This window comes from Petaurus breviceps, unplaced genomic scaffold (assembly GCF_028583685.1).
Source record: "Petaurus breviceps papuanus isolate PSGF00001 unplaced genomic scaffold, PetGlider_PUasm1.0 567, whole genome shotgun sequence".
Taxonomy (NCBI): domain Eukaryota; kingdom Metazoa; phylum Chordata; class Mammalia; order Diprotodontia; family Petauridae; genus Petaurus; species Petaurus breviceps.
In genome coordinates, this window is record NW_027186383.1 from 4,434,211 (window position 1) to 4,449,845 (window position 15,635).

Genomic DNA, 15,635 nt, shown 5'->3' on the forward strand with positions numbered 1-15,635 from the left:
TCCTCCTCCTCCTGCTCCGCCGCCGCCGCCTCCCTCTCCTTCCTCCGTCCAGCCGAGGCGCCCGGAGCCCGGCGCGGGGGGAGCCGGCTCCCGGGCTGCGGCTGCCGGAGCCGGCCCCGTGTCCCGCGTCCCGCGTCCCGCGTCCCGCGGCCGCTCCATGGCTGCGCCGCGGCAGCCGAACGCCTAGGCTGCCGGGGCGGGCGGCCACGCGGGCGGCCGCAGCTCGGGAGCCGGAGGGAGCAGCAGCCGCGGGAGTCCAGGAGAAGGCAGCTCCTTCCAGCGCCGGCGCTGCGGGGAAGCCGCGGCCGCTCCTGGGGCGCCGGAGGAGAGGAGGAGGCTGAGGCTGCGGGAGCCGCGGCCAGCGCGGGGGGCTGCAAGCCTCGGAGCGGGCGCGAGCTGCCGGCTGCCCCTGGCCCTGGCCTGCCGCCGCCGCTGCATGGGGGCTCGGTGCCCCCCGCACGCCCGCTGACCGAGCCCCCCGAGGCCGGGCGGCCGAAGGAGGAGGAAGAAGAGAAGGGGACGGCGTGCGGGCGGACAGTCGGGCTGACTGGCGGCCGGCCGGCCCGCGGGGCCCGGCGCTTCTGCACCATGAACTACCAGCAGCAGCTGGCCAACTCGGCTGCCATCCGGGCCGAGATCCAGCGCTTCGAGTCGGTGCACCCCAACATCTACTCCATCTATGAGCTGCTGGAGCGCGTGGAGGAGCCGGTCCTGCAGAGCCAGATCCGGGAGCATGTCATCGCCATCGAGGGTAAGGGAGAAGCTTCCGCGGCGAGGGCTGGCACAGCCCAGCCCCAGGCGGTGTGTGTGTTGCGGAGGGGGGCGGGGGGAGCGGGACGGGCTGGGGCTGGGGGTCCTGGAGTGCGCCAGGCCGCCAGTATGTCTTGTAGGACGGGCCAGGTGGGTTATTCCTGGCCCCAGTGGCTCAGTCGCTCCTGAGGAGAGACTTCCAGAAAGGATGCATTTAGAGGTGTGTAAAATGTGTTGGGTCTTTTTTTCTTCTTTTTCCTGGATCCCAGGAAACAGGGCTCGTATTCTTTCTGGGCATGACCCAGGGAAAACAGGAGTCAGAGAGTTCGGGATGGGTGGAGGGGATGGAGGATAGATGGATGGATGATCAGCCAAGGGGGGCAGAGACCTCTTTAAAATAAAAAAAAAAAAAAAAAGAGGGAGAGAAAAGTGTTCGGCGAGCTGAGAGCCTGTCAGAAAAGAACCATGGGGGGAATTCATTGAATAGTGTCTATAGTTTCTCCACTTCCAGGAAGTTGTATTAACTGGACATTTAGGTGTCCTCCCGCAGTGTTAAAGACCCTTCTCTTTGTATTTCAGAGATTGCACCATGTGTTCTGGGCATCCCCTGGAATCCATGATGGGGGGTGGGGTATGGAAATTAGCTTCTGTGACCTGGGTGTTTTGGAAAGGAGAGTCTTTGACCTGGGTGTTTATGGAAATGAGTGTCTTTGTCCTCTGTATTTATGAAAATAAGTTTTCTTTTGCTGTTTATGGAAATGACAGTTGCTTTGACTTGCTAGGGGTATTACTCTGAATCAGAAGTCCCCCATTTTTCTTGAAGCAATGGTAAGCCGGCTTTTGGATGAGTGGAGTGGACCAAATCCAGAATGTGTGCATTTCAGGGGCATCTGAGGCTAGGACAGCAGGTCGACATCTCTTGTGTTTGGGCTAAATTTGGCATGGTGCCAGATTTGATTGTCTGAATCTTTGTTCTGGGAAGCCTCACCCAGGACAGTGGATGGGGCTGGAGTCTCCTTGACCTCCTGCTGAGCTGCTCCCTTCTCAGAAAACTGGGTCCAGAGCAGCAATCCAGGTTGGCATTCTCAGGGTTACTGCTGCTCCTGGTAGACTGAGTGGTCCCATGTGGTGGCCAACACTGTTGTCAGGATGTTTGGCCATAATTGGCTCAGAACATTCACAGGCTACAAACCTCTCCACCCTTGCCCCTCTCCAATTTCTACAACACTTATCCATGAGAATGTCCTGCTGTCCTGGAGACAGCACTTTCCTAAGCTGAAGCCCCAAATGACTGTCTATGCCTAGTTTTCCCACTTGGATTAAATCATTTGGGGATTTACCTGCTTTCCCAGTTCCTGTTCAATTGCTTTAGGAGAGGACTGGCAGCCTGAGTATCCTCTCACAGAGCTGGGCTGAGCTGACCTCACAGCTCAGTTCTTGGTTTAGTCCCCACTGGTCAGATGGTTTCCTGCCCCTTCTGAACACTTGCACTTGATTTCGTGGCATGTACTTAGGGAGTTCAAACTCCTCTTTGACAGTAGCCCCCATCCAACACAATATCAGGCAAGTAAGAGAGGTCCGAGTCCCTTGAAAACTAACAATGGCATCTCCAAGCCGTATAGAAAATGTTCTGGGGGTGGGATGGCTCACTGCTCCTGGCTTTGGCTTACCAGCTTTTCTGACTCTCTGGGGGGTCGTTTGGGCCAGAGGTAGAGAGGTACACTCTACTGTTGGCACTGGAGGCTCTGAAGTCTGGATTCTCCAAGGAGTGTTTGCTTTGTCTCTGGAACGTTGCTTCAGTTGCCCTGCAAAGATGAATGGACTGGTGCATTCCTCAGTGAGCAGTTTAGCAACTTAAGGAAGACACTGGCCTCATGGACACAGTGCTAGTATTTTGATAAAGCCTATGCTGTTTTCCAGGGCTCCCTGGAACTCCCAGGTTTTCCAGTGTCTCTATCCTAGAGACCACCCTGGAGTATCCAATTAGATTCTTAGCTATTTGGGACATAAGGCGTATTACCAGTCTTGTGGGCTTATAGACACATTTTCTCCTTTGTACCTTCTATCAGATAAGAGGGGGAAATAGTCTTTCTGTTGGAGTGCCTTCATTCCATACCTGAAAACCTGGTTTTATTTTTAAAGTTAGTTTGAGGTGTTTCCCTATCCCACCTCCTTTGTTATTATTCTACTCAAGTTAGAATGACTTGCAGCAGAGAATGCCACCTTCCATGGCACAGCATTGTCTTGCCCACAGGAAACTGTGCCCTAGTGTGGACTTGTTAATATCAGATGCTTCTAAGTCCCTGGGAGATGGCAGCACCAATTTGTTCCTGCAGACAGACTTCAGTAAGCAGAGGTTTTCAAGAATGCATCGATCTCCCATCACTTTGTGATCCTGGGAGAACGTTCTGTCCAAGTTCCAGTCTTTCCTTACTGGGGAGGTGGGCTGTGTGGGCAAGTGTATACTTCTTCAATTTCGTTTTCCCTCTCTCCATCTAACTGTCGCCATGAAGGCTCAGGATGGCTGATGAAATGCTTAGAAAGCTGTTGCTTGGTGATAAGCAAACATCTCAGGGTTCCTTGTCACTGTGGAAGGGCTGTTTGCTTCTGAATCAGGGACCCAGCTTCTTGTGAGCCAGGGGAGAGTAGGGGGTGGAGGTGCCAGCAGTGTTTTATTTCAAGAAACAAGAAAAGTAGAATAAGGAAAAGTATTTGATCATAGTGTGTGTGTGTGTTTGTGTGTGTGTGTGTGTGTGTGTGTGTGTGAGTGAGGGGTGTGAGGGGGTGTTCCAGGAGCTTAAAAAATATTCTGACCCACTTTCCCTTTGCCACATTAAGTCTTAGCTACTTAGCTGTGAAGCTATGTTGTTGATTTTTTTTTCAGTGTCTGTGATTTCATTGTTGTGTGTGTGTGTGTGTTGTGGGCAAGGGGGAGGGACGGGACTCCCTTCTACCAATGGAAATCAGCTTCTGCTCTGCAACTTCCATCCAGCCTTTGAGAGTTGCCAAGGGAACTGAGAATTAACGTGACTTACTCAGGGTCTCATAGCTAGTATGTGTGAGAGACTGGATTTGAGCCTAGAGCTACTACCTAAGTGATCTGCAGCCAGAAAGAACGCTGGCCGTCATCGGGCCCACTCCCTTCATTTTAGAGGGGATGAAATGAAGGCACGGAAAGGGGGAGCAGTCTGCCCCTGGTCTCATGGGTGGGCAGCAGCACAGAGCCAGCTCTAAGTGTAGGCCCTTTGACCACAGAGTCCTCCACTGTGCTTTTGACTCAGGTGGGGCTATCACTCACCGGCTTTATTTTGTCTGCACTATGTTCGACAATGGAGAGTAGAGCTAGGCTTCAGATTACATTTGAGCCTCCAGGTAATTGGGAGCCACTGCAGTCTAGTTTGAACAGAGGAATGACACAAGATCTGTTTTGGGAAAATCACTTTGGCAGCTGTGTGGAGGGCGTTATCTTAGAGGAGGGAAAGTGGCAGAAGGAAAGTCAATTAGGAGGTGATTGCAGGAGCCTAGACCAGGACTTTTTAAAACTTTCTCTACTCTAGACCCCTTTGCATGGCCTGAGGGCATGGGAAGTACCAAGTGTTCAGAACCCAGCTGCCTGGAAGCTGCTCCTGCAGCCCAGCAGCGCTGCTAGAAACACCTCAGATTCCTTACACATCTGCGTTTTCATTAAGTTTTGATCTTACTGTCGCCAGGGTGGTGACCCACAGTTACACAGATACACAGCACTGGTATAGACTGGGGGGGGGGGGGTCTGGACTCAGGCTGTGGAGGATGGATTGAAAGAAGGGGCCAGATGTGAGCAATGGCCTAAATAGGGAGGGACAACAGGCTTTGACATAGGAGTTGGAGGCAGGAGGGACACAGTGGCTGGTCCTCCAGGCTAGGCTGGGGTTTCAATTTGGGAGTTATTTGCATCGAGTGGAAACTGTGGAGACCATTAAGGATGCTCCACATGTAGTCCTGTCACTTCCTACCCACGTGAACTCGAATGAGTCACCTCAGCCCTTTGGGACTCAGTCTCCCTTTCTGTAAAATGAAGGGGCTGGCCTAGCCTGCCTCTGAGGCCTCTCCCAACTCTAGATCTTGGGTGCTGAGAGCAGTTCCTCAAAGAAGAAGATGGGGAGACAGTGAGGCATTAGAAGGAGAATTGGAAAAGCCTGGAATCTTCAGGGCCATGTGATAAATTATCTAGCAACATGCGGAGGGGCTAGCACCATTGAAATCTGCAGAGATCCTGGAGGATGAGGTCAAGCTTAGAGGAAACTATTGTGCTTAGTCAGCAAGTAAGTCAATGGTGACCTTGGAGGGAGCAGATTCAGAAGAATGATGGGGGCGGGAGCCTGCAAGCAAGGGGCTAAAGGGTGAGGCTGAGGAAGAAACAGGCATCTGGGATGGACAGCTTTCTCAAAAAGTCTATTATGGCAAAGATAAAACTGGTCATTTTTTCTAATGCAGTTTTTTAATAGTACATGGTGGGAGTTTAATAAATGCTTTTTGACTTTCCTAAGATACGAACAGTTATGTTGAATAGATAGGCTTTCAACTGATTTGGTTTGGGAGCAGGCTAAGGATCAGGGCATGGAGAAAAAGTCAGCATGGTAGGCTGGTGGGATGGTGGGATGGTGGGATGGTGGGATGGTGGGATGGTGGGATGGTGGGTGGGCTGGCTGGTGGACAGTAATGAGCAATCCCCAAAGTCTTTGAATGTTGCTTGTTCTTCACCTTGTTCCCAGCTTTTCACGATGGGGTCAGGTAGGAGCAGAGCTTGCCCTAGTCACTATCCTGCTATTAGTCACCGAGCTGGGAAGTTCTGGGAGCTCTTGTAAAAGTGGGTAAAGTAAGCACCTGCCTGTTGCATCAGACCAAGTCCAGGTCGTGGGGTGCAGCTCCCTGAGAACAAACAGGCTCTCCAGGAGCAGATGGAAAGCGGACAGAGGGCCTTAGACTCAGCCTGGCCCTGCGCCATCTTGACTCCCGCCACAAGCTCTCTCTCTCTCCCTCTCTCTTTCTGTCTCTGTCTCTGTCTTTCTCTGTCTCTATCTCTTTCTGTGGGGAAGTTGTTCATGTAGTTTAACTATTATGAGCATCTGACTTGCGAGCCTCTATCTTAGAAATTGTTTTTACATTTTAATGGAATAGTTTCTATGATTGGTGACAAAAATTTGCATGCAGTGTATTGTCAGCACAACCTGAGACAGTAGGAATTTGACATGTCAGTCGATCAGGAAGCATTTATTAAGCACCTCCTGTGGCAAGGGCAGAACAGGAACAGGATGGGACAGGTCTTGCTTTCTTTCTTGGCAGTAAGAATGATCAACCCTGTGTGGTTACTGGGGCCTGCCTATATGTTAGCAGCTGTTAGTGATTTCCTAGAGGGAGGTTGAAGTAAACTCGATGGGAAATCTTTTAGTTTTGTAATGAAGTAACTGGGAAAATTTAATATGTAGAGATGAATATGGATCTGTGAGTGTCTTGAATTTTTGGAAGTTTTTGATTGTTCATTATATATATGTGTATGTACATATGTGTGTATGGGTATATATGTGTATGTGTGTATTCATGCGTGTGTGTGTGTGTGTGTGTGTTACTTTTGGAAAAAAAACAAATCATTCCCTGTCCCTCCTCTGACTAAAAGCAATTCACTGGTCTTCAATTTACAGGTAGAAGGGACCTGAGAGGTCTCTTTAGAAACCGTTCTTTTTATAGATAAAGAAATTGAGCCTCGGAAGGATTTAATAATTTGCCCAAAGACACACAGGTTTCAAGTGGAAGAGCTGTATATGAACCCAGGTTCTGCGCTCCCCCAGTCCATCTTCTCTCCACATACCATCCCTCCTCTCCTGTTAGCGTTCCTGGCTGTTATTCCAATACTGACACCCTACAGAAAACTTCATCCAGGCAGGAAATTGCCAACTCAGCAGTTTGCATTGAGAGGGCAAGCCTCAATGCCATCCTAGAGAACTTGGGATCACATTTAGGTTTTGCTTTTTGAAGTGGCCTTGGTCAACACTTCTGCAGGTCTCCATTGCCTCCTTCATACTTGGAGAGGGTCCAACTCAGTGGCCTCTATCCTCTGACTCTGGCCTGACTTTGAAAGTTCAGTTCCCCTACACTGTTGCCTAAAGATTTCAGTCCTTCTGGGAGGTAAGTACTGTGTAAATGGAACATGGTCCCAGAGGGACGGCAGTAGTAGTCAGAGTGACCAGTAAAGGTCTCTTGTAGAAGGTGGGATTTGAACTGAGTTATGGTTGGTTTTAAGATTTATCTTGTATCTATCTAGAGCTGTGCCCACCATTGGGATGTGGTGGATACCATGCTAGCCTTGGAAGTCAGAAAGAAGGAGCATCCAAGATCTCACTTCTGACACTAACTGCATAACCATGGATAAGCTGTTTACCCTCTCAGCCTCAGTCTCCTCATCTGCAAAATAAGGATGAGTATTCAATGAGATAACTTATGGAAGGTGCTGGGTTGACCTTGAAGCACGCTCTTACTGCTGGCTAACTGGGGAGCCTGGAGTTTGCCCCTGAGAAGGGCTCCAGGCACCTCAGAAACATGAAGAGTGTCAAGGAGAAGAGAAGAAATGACTCAGAATGGGACAGGAGCTACTTGAGCCAGAGCAGCCCTCCGGAGCCCTCTCCAAGCCCAGGCTGGTGTTGCCTTGGTCAGATTTCCCGAGCAACCTTTCCAGTGCTTTGTATGGCAAGCTGAAAACCCGATGCGAGAGTGTTCCCTGCTGTGCAGTGCACACCACACATTTGGCCTTTGTGTAACTTGCTTTGACTTGTTTTCACTACCTACTCACTTATCTTCCCTTTCTCCATATTTAGGTGAAATGATCAGGCTTGACAAAGCAGATGACTCTTGGTTGTTTCTAAAGCATGATCTCTATTGGGCAATGGGAGCTTCTGTTTGCTAATATTTAGCACAACTCAAGTCATTTTCCTAGTGCTTTGCTTTCACTCTGTTACTCTCCTGCTCAGCAGTCTTCCATGACTCCCTAGTGACTTCCTAATAAAATGCAAATTGGCACAGAATCACAGAATTTCTGAGCTAGAAAAGACCTTAGTGGACATCTAGTCCAAATTACACTTGAAGAGGAATCTGCAGCCCATTCTACTCTCAGAGAACTCTAATTGTTATTAAGTTTTTCCTGATCTGAACCCCAAATCTTCCTCTCTACAATTTTCACTCATCACTATTCATTCTCTAGCAGCCCCCAAAGCTACTGTGATCCTGGACTTGATTGGGAGAGCCACAGCTCTGAGGAATAGGGCGTGATCATCCTAGTATACTCAGACCTTCTTGGATCTTGTCTTTGGTCTGTGTTCATTTCTGGGTGACAGTTTAAGGAGGATAATGATAAACTGGGGAGTGTCTAGAATGACAGTCATGATGGTCAGAGGGCCTGGAGTCCATGACATAGAATCAGTTGAAGGAACTGAAAAAAGGAATGGACTCACTCTGCTTTGTCCCAGAGGGCAGGATCAGGAGTTGGAGAGACATATTTGAGCTGCCCAGAAGAGCATCTCAAGAATTAGAGCTGTCCCAAAGTGAAATGTGCTACCGTAAAGGGATGAAAGCAATTGCATTGCCCCTTCTTGGAGTTCTTCAAGCAGAGGTGGAATGAGCACTTGCTGGGTGTGTTATAATGAGGATTCTCCTTTCATGTCATGCTTGGACTAGATAGTCCCGCCCAAGTCCCAAATACTATGATTCCTCAAATGATCAAGAATTTGTTTTACTTTGTGAAAATGTAAGGTCTTTGAGGGTAGGGACTGCCACACTTTATTTCTTTGTATACCCAGCGCTTGTTCAAAAAAACATTTATTAAGTGTCTACTGTGTGCCAAAGTCCTGTGCTAAGCACTGGGGATACAAAAAAAGCTCCTGTCCTTAAGGAGATTACAATCTAATTGGGGTGGGGGGGACACACAACATGCAAAAAATATACACAAAGCAAGCTATATATAGAATAAACAGGAAATAGTTAATAGAGGGAAGGCACTGGAATTAAGAAGGGTTGGAGAAGGCTTCCAGAAAGAAGTCCAATTTTATTTGGAACTTGATGGAAGCCAGGGAGGTCAGTGGTCAGAGCAGGGCACACAGTAGGTGCTTAATCAATGCTTCTGGAATTGGGGGTGAATTGAATAGGGCATTTTTGCTTGATCCCAGTCTGAAACATGAAGATCATAGGCTCACAGTTTTAGATTTGTAGGGGATCTGGGAAATAATCTAGTTTTAGGATCATGGAATCAGAGCTATAGAGCCAGAAAAGATCCCAGAGACCATGGAGGCAAACCCTTTCATTTTACAGATGAGGAAACTGAGACCCAGCCAGAGTAGTGATTACGATTAGATGATAGATTTGGAGCTGGATGAGACTCAAGAGGCTTTAATGTTCACCCCTAACCCTTTACTTTGGAGGAGCTGGAGGCTCTTAGGGGTTACATGATGTTTCCGGCCCCTGATGAATCCTTGGCAGAGCTGGACTGGCTCCACAGCTGGGGGCCTGAGGCTACAGCTCCCTGCTCCCAGCCTTCTGCACCAGCTCCAGATGTTGGCATCTGTGTAGTACTCTGGGGATGGAGGAGGACTGGGGCCAGAAGCTGCAAATACCCACACCCTGTCAGAAGCAATTGTTAATGGAAGCTTTGAATAACCCCCAAAGCAAACTGTTTGCACACAGGGGCCCCAGCTTTTTCCATGCTGTGCCGGCTAAAAATAGGGCTGAGGGTATGGAACAAGGATTGGGATAGGGAGCTGATAGCAGCCGGTGTTGTTCATTCCATTGCAGTCCCAATCAACTCTCACCATCCTTCACAAACACGACCAAACTGAGCAGTGTGGGAACTGGGCAGAGTTAGCCCCTTCCTGCAGCCCCCTGCCTACTTTGAACAGTTTGTTTATTCAGACAGTACTGGCTCTATTGAAGTGGCCCTGACAGGCTGTTTGTAATTACTGTGGCGGTCAGTAGTTTAAATAAAACCAAAACAACAACAAAAAAAAGGATGGGAAACATTTTAATCTCATTGTTTTGGGAGAAGAATTCTACTTACATTCTCAAGCACATTCACAAGTGACTTCTAGTATGGCCTTGAAAGTGTTAGAATTCATGGGATTTCTGTGTGTGTGTGTGTGTGTGATGTGAATCTCTCTGTCTCTCCCCCTCCCTCCCACTCTCTTTCTCTCCTTTCTCCCCCCTCCCCATTTTCCCTTTCCCTTTCTATTCAGAATTAATCTGTAACTTCTGACATTAGCAGTAGGTATCTCGTATTTTGGTCACCTTCATTCGTTTTACAGATAGTAAGCACTTAACTGTGTACTGAGGTGCTGTGTATATTTCACTCCCCTCCTCTCTTTTTTTGGGGGGAGGGAAGGGGGTCTGGACCTATGGTTTCAAATATGTTAGGATTCCCTTTGTGGAAACTCCCTCCACTGAAAGAGATTAAGAATTCATTTGTAACTTCTAGGCTCATAGGGTTATATATAGATTTAGAGTCAGATGGGGCCCTAGCGGTTAGGACATCCAGCTCCATCATAAGATCGTAGCTTTCGAATTGGAAAGGATTTCAGAGATCATGCGCCCCTCTCCTACCCCTGCCATTGGACACATGAGAAGGCCACGTGGGTCTAAGCATCACAGACAGGATTTGAACCCAAGTGCTCTAAGTTCAAACCTAGTTTAATTATTAAGTGCCTGCACTGTCCAAGAAGAAAGTCAGTTAGAAGAAGCCCAGCTTTGGGGAGGAGGAGATTCTGTTCTGATCTGGTATGGTTTTTTTTTTGTTGTTTTGTTTTTTATTGCTATTGGGTCCCCCCACCCAATGACTACAGTAAATAAATGAATATGTGTGGATTTTTATTTGGATGTCTTAGTATGTGTACAACTTTTTTCATGCATGAGATTGTTCGCTTTATTAGAAGTGAATTTATTTTTGGAAGGACCTGGGAGGTCCTCTGGGCCAGAGATATCAAAATGTAAAAATCCAATACAACATTAGTCATTTTTTCAGTCATGCCCAACTCTATGACCTCTTTTGGGGTTTTCTTGGCAAAGATACTGGAGTGGTTTGCCATTTCCTTCTCCAGCTCATTTCACAGATGAGGAAACTGAGGCCAGCAGGGTGAAGTGACTTGCCCAGAGTCACACAGTTAGCAAGTGTCTGAAGCCAGATTTGAACTCAGGAAGAAGAGTCTTACTGACTCTAGGGCTGACGCTCTATCCACTGCACCACCTAGCTGCCCTTTATTACAACATAATGTCAAAAGGTAGTTTTCTATGTCTTTGGAATCCTTATGTATGGCCCCATTTCTAGTTTGACCCCACTGATCTAGGCCAGCAGCCTCATTTTGTAGCTAAGGATTTTGAAGCCCAAGATGAATGAATGAATGAATGAATTCAGCCAAGTGACTTGTCCAATCTCCAAACAGAAATTAAGTTCAGATCCAGGATTTGAATCTATATCTTCTGACTCCAGGTTCTGCACTGTGGGAAAATGTATTTACCTTCTAGAGCAGTGGTTTCCAAGCTGGGAGCTGAGACATGAACCCAAGGGATGCTTTATTAACCGCTGGGAGGGTAGGAAGATGGGCTGTGTGCTAACTTGTTTCCAGCACTCTGCCACTCCCATCACCCCTTTAGGTTCAGCACTCCTCCTCTCTGCCCCCTCAGTCATGGCCTTCCATGACTGTTACCCCCAGCAGTGTCAGTCAGCAAATATCCCAGCCCATCCCCCCATCCTTCCCACTCCTTCCCCAACTCCTATCACCTTGCAGATGGAGTAGTTACTCACCAGGCTCTGGTGAGCAGGAGCCCCCTGACACCTGTTTTTTTTTTTCTTCTGATGGGACAGAATGGCTGGAAAGGCCGAGTGCCCTGGACTGACTGTGATCTGCATTGCAGGTCTTTGTGCATCATCTTTGCTCTCCAGACAGAGCCCTGTGCCATCTAGGGCGCCATCATCTTTCTAGGCAGCCATGCTTGCTTACCCTGCTTATCCAGGCGCTTCCTGGATTGTGTTTCCTTTTTTGATAGCCAGGTTTTTATTGATTTTTTTTCTCTTATCATATAATTTCCCCTGTATCTCCTCCCTCCCAAAGAGCCATCCTACACAACAAATAACATTTTTTTAAGACAAAGAAAAGAAATATGACAAAACAAGTCTAAAAATACATGCACATATGCATAACCTGTGGGGGAGGCATGGTGGGGGGAGGGGGGAGAGTGTCTCCTCATATCTGCGCCAAGCCATGTTTGCTTTCTATTATTCTGAATTGGATTTGAATTGGAAGCATTGTCCTTCTTTTCCCACAGTGGTTCTTTCTGTTTCTATTGTGGTCATTGTACACATTGTGCTCCCGGCCCAAAAAAGCTCCCTTCACTTGACTCCAGGTCCTGTAGATCTCTCCATACTTCCCTGTTTTCACATCCCTCACCTCTGGATACTTTGAGTTGTTAGCCAGGGTTTTTTTCCATGGATGGTTATCTAGCTCTTTGCACCTGGTTGTGCCATCTGGGGTAATGTAGCTAAAGTCTCCTCCCTCTTTCATGGGACAGTCCATCATCTATGTTGCCCTCCTGTGGACCTTGTCCAGCTTATCGATGTCCTTCTTAAAAGGTGGCACCTAGCAGTGAGCATAGCACTCCGGATGTGCTCTGAGAGGGACAAACAGCTGCCATCATCAACCCCCCTCTCCTTCCCAAACCTTCTTTTAATTCAGTTTGAGACTGAATTCATTTTCTTGGCTACTAATATCACTGCGGTGACACATTGAGCTTGTAGGCCACTAAAACATACAAATCATTGTTCTGATGAAGAGCTATCTTGTCATTTCACCTTCATCTTGTATGCTGTCTCATTGATTTTTTGAACCACATAGGACTTTACATTTATCCATATTAAGTCTCATACTAGTAGATTAGGCTCAGTGTTGTAGCCTGTCAAGGCCTTTCTGGATCTCAATTGTTTTCATCTAGCACAGAGGTGTAAGATTCCCTACTTGAGGGTGACATCCTGCCTCATTAGATGAAAATTTAATTAGGGAAAGTTGAACAAGATACATTAAAATGCAATACAACATAGATAATGTAATTTGTGGTTTTCTAAGTCACTCTGCTGCTCCCAGGAGTCTGTTTCTGTCTGAGCTTGACACCACTGAATGTGTGTCCTCTCCCTCCTAAGTTGTGTTACTAACACTCGACAAACGTGTTATCAACACCTTTATTCAAGTCACTGGTAAAAACGTATGTTTCGTATGTATTGCTTGTTCCTCTGTAACTGTTGGATCTTAGCAGGATGTACTATCTTTGAGGAGAGGGGCTGCCTCACTTTTCTGTTTGTGCCCTTGATGCCTGATTCATGTGTTCTCCTTCCATGCCTTTATTCCTATCGGTTCCCTATCACGTGCCCACCCTTTCACCTTGTAGAAATCCTATCCATCCGGGGGCTCGGTGGCACAGTGAATAGAGGACCGGCCGTGGAGTCAGGAGGGCCTGAGTTCATATCTGGCCTGACACTTAACACAAAAACCAGCCATGTGACCTTAGGCAAGTCACTTAACCCCAACTGCCCTACGAAAAGAAAAAAAAAAGAAATCCTATCCACACTTTCTGCCCTAGCCCCAGTACCTCCCCCTGGCTTCACTAACCAAAGAGTGTTCGCTCCCTCTCTCTGAACTCCCAGCCAGAGTCCTTTTTGGCCCCCTTCCTGGAGATTCTAACTTTGTATAATTCATTGAGCCCATTTCTTAGCTCATTGCTCCATGCCATGATGCATACATAGTCCAGGAGCTCAGAGGGTGTGAATTGACTTACTTTGAAATGTCAGGGCAGGATTAGTGTTAGCTGCACTATTTTGAGTTGTAATTGCAGGCCCCTGATGAGCCAGTGTTCAGAAGGTCTTCCCCATGCGCCAGAAACTAGGAACCCAGATCAGCTGCAGGTATAGGAGAAGCTCCTTTCAGATGCTCCTCAGACTGAGGAACTTTGGGTAATTGACCTACCTGTTCTTACTGCCTTAACAGCAAGAATTGAGAAGTCCTCCCCCTTCCTTAAATGCCCGAGCATTCGGTGCAGAGACAGATGGAAATCCTTCCCCAATTCCATTTTTCTGACTATAGCTGCATTGTTAAGGTGAGGAGGAAGCACTTTGCAGACACACGAGAACAGCCTAGGTAAAGGTGTAGGGCCTGGAAGGGGCATTTTATGGGCAGGGAACACTGAGGAGCCTGGCTGTGATCACACTATGCCCATAGCATTTTGGGTGCTGACTCCAGGAGCTATGGCAAGGACCCATGGGAGAAGAGCCCATCATGGGCAGGTGGAATGTGTTGGGATCTCCATTTTCAGGGAAGTGTCCTCCCTCCCTGGGAGAAAGCACCCAGTCCCTCCAAATGTCCATGCATTATCCATGTGTCTGGGACTAGCTCAGCTCACTTTCTCTTTTGGATCAGATCTGCAATTTCAGCAGAATGGGAGGCCCCAGTGAGGGAACCGCTAATGCACATCTACAATTGTTCTTATCACCCAAAGGATTCCTTACACATTTGGAGAATCCCTTAGTTTTAGGGGCTCCCAGTACAGGGGATTTCCTTCCCAACTGCAGATCCATAGGCTAACTTAGTGCAATAGGGGTTGGCATTGGACCTTTGACTTCACTAACGGAGGGAACTCTCAAGTGAGGAAAGACCCTCTGCCAATGCTGGTTAGCATCTCTGCAGTTTACAGTTTTAGAAAGTTGCCTAGACAATGAGATAATATTCACCCAGGGTCATATAGCCAGAACGGGCCCATGGCAATAATTTGAGCCATGATTTTTGTCCTATTCTCAAAAAAGAATCACAACATTTACAAGTGAGAAGAGACCTTCTAGATGCCATGGCATAATCTCCACTCCCCGAAGAATCCCCTTCACAACATGGCTGCCAAGTGGCGGTCCAGCCCTGCATCTGTTCCAAGACCTTCACTGAGGAGGGAGCTGCCCGGCAGCCTGAAGCAGAACATCCCACTTGGCCAGAGTTCGAATGCTCAGGAAGCTTTTCTAGGCATCAGGCCTTACTTTATGTCTCTGAAGTTTCCATCATTTGAGTTTGAGAATGAGGTATTCACACCATCCCAGAGACTTGGTGGAAATAACACATCCAAGGGATGAAGAAGCTTATCTCTTGTCCCTCGGCAAGCAGGTGGTGAACTGTTGGTGCCAAATGAGGCACACACATATTTGTGGATGTGGTCAATGTAGTATTTTTTTTTTGAATGTACTTATTTGTTACAAAGAGATGGGACGTGATTGAAAAATAACAATGATTAAAACAAGAAAAATGTCAATCAGTTTTTAAAAGAAACCAAAAAGCTCTAACCATTGCAGCACCCAGTCCCACTGCTCAAATTCCTTTAAGTAGCACTATTTATCCCCAAGAAAGGAGACAGACCATGTTTATTTCCTATCCTGTCATTCTCCGTTTCAGGATATTGAAATTGCTAAGGAGGTGGGGAGGGGAGGGGATGTGAAGGGCAAGGGGATGAAGGAGCTAGAAATTACTGCCATTTCCTTTGTTTTGGAGAGACATCAGTAATTCATCCAGACCCAGTCTCAGCCATCTTTGCTAAACAGATTAGCCAGGCTCTCACCCCTGGTTTCTGGGCTTTGGGCATTACAAGGCCTGGGAAGCCAGGACTGCTCTGATTGTAAAGGGCTGGGGTCCAAGAGAGCAGAACTTGCAGCTGACAGTAGGCATCTCCAGGCACTCCTCCTCTTCCCCCTCTCCAGCTCCCCTCCCCTCCTCCTCTTCCCCTTCTCCAGCTCCCCTCCCCTCCCCTCCTCCTCTTCTCCCTCTCCAGCTCCCCTCCCCTCCTCCTCTTCCCCT

At 47.9% G+C, this 15,635-nt stretch overlaps 1 protein-coding gene across 3 annotated transcripts in view; it reads left to right on the forward strand.

Moving 5' to 3' along the window:
• The first annotated feature begins 482 nt into the window (after positions 1 to 482).
• AGAP1 (ArfGAP with GTPase domain, ankyrin repeat and PH domain 1) overlaps positions 483 to 15,635 on the forward strand; it is a 702,732-nt gene continuing 687,579 nt past the window's right edge. For 2 of the 3 annotated variants that reach the window (XM_069103139.1, XM_069103141.1), the window contains exon 1: positions 483 to 751. In XM_069103139.1, coding sequence (XP_068959240.1) covers positions 589 to 751 — 163 coding nt within the window. In that variant the 5' untranslated portion in view covers positions 483 to 588. The remainder of the gene's footprint in view (positions 752 to 15,635) is intronic. The other variant, XM_069103140.1, reaches the window with a different exon arrangement.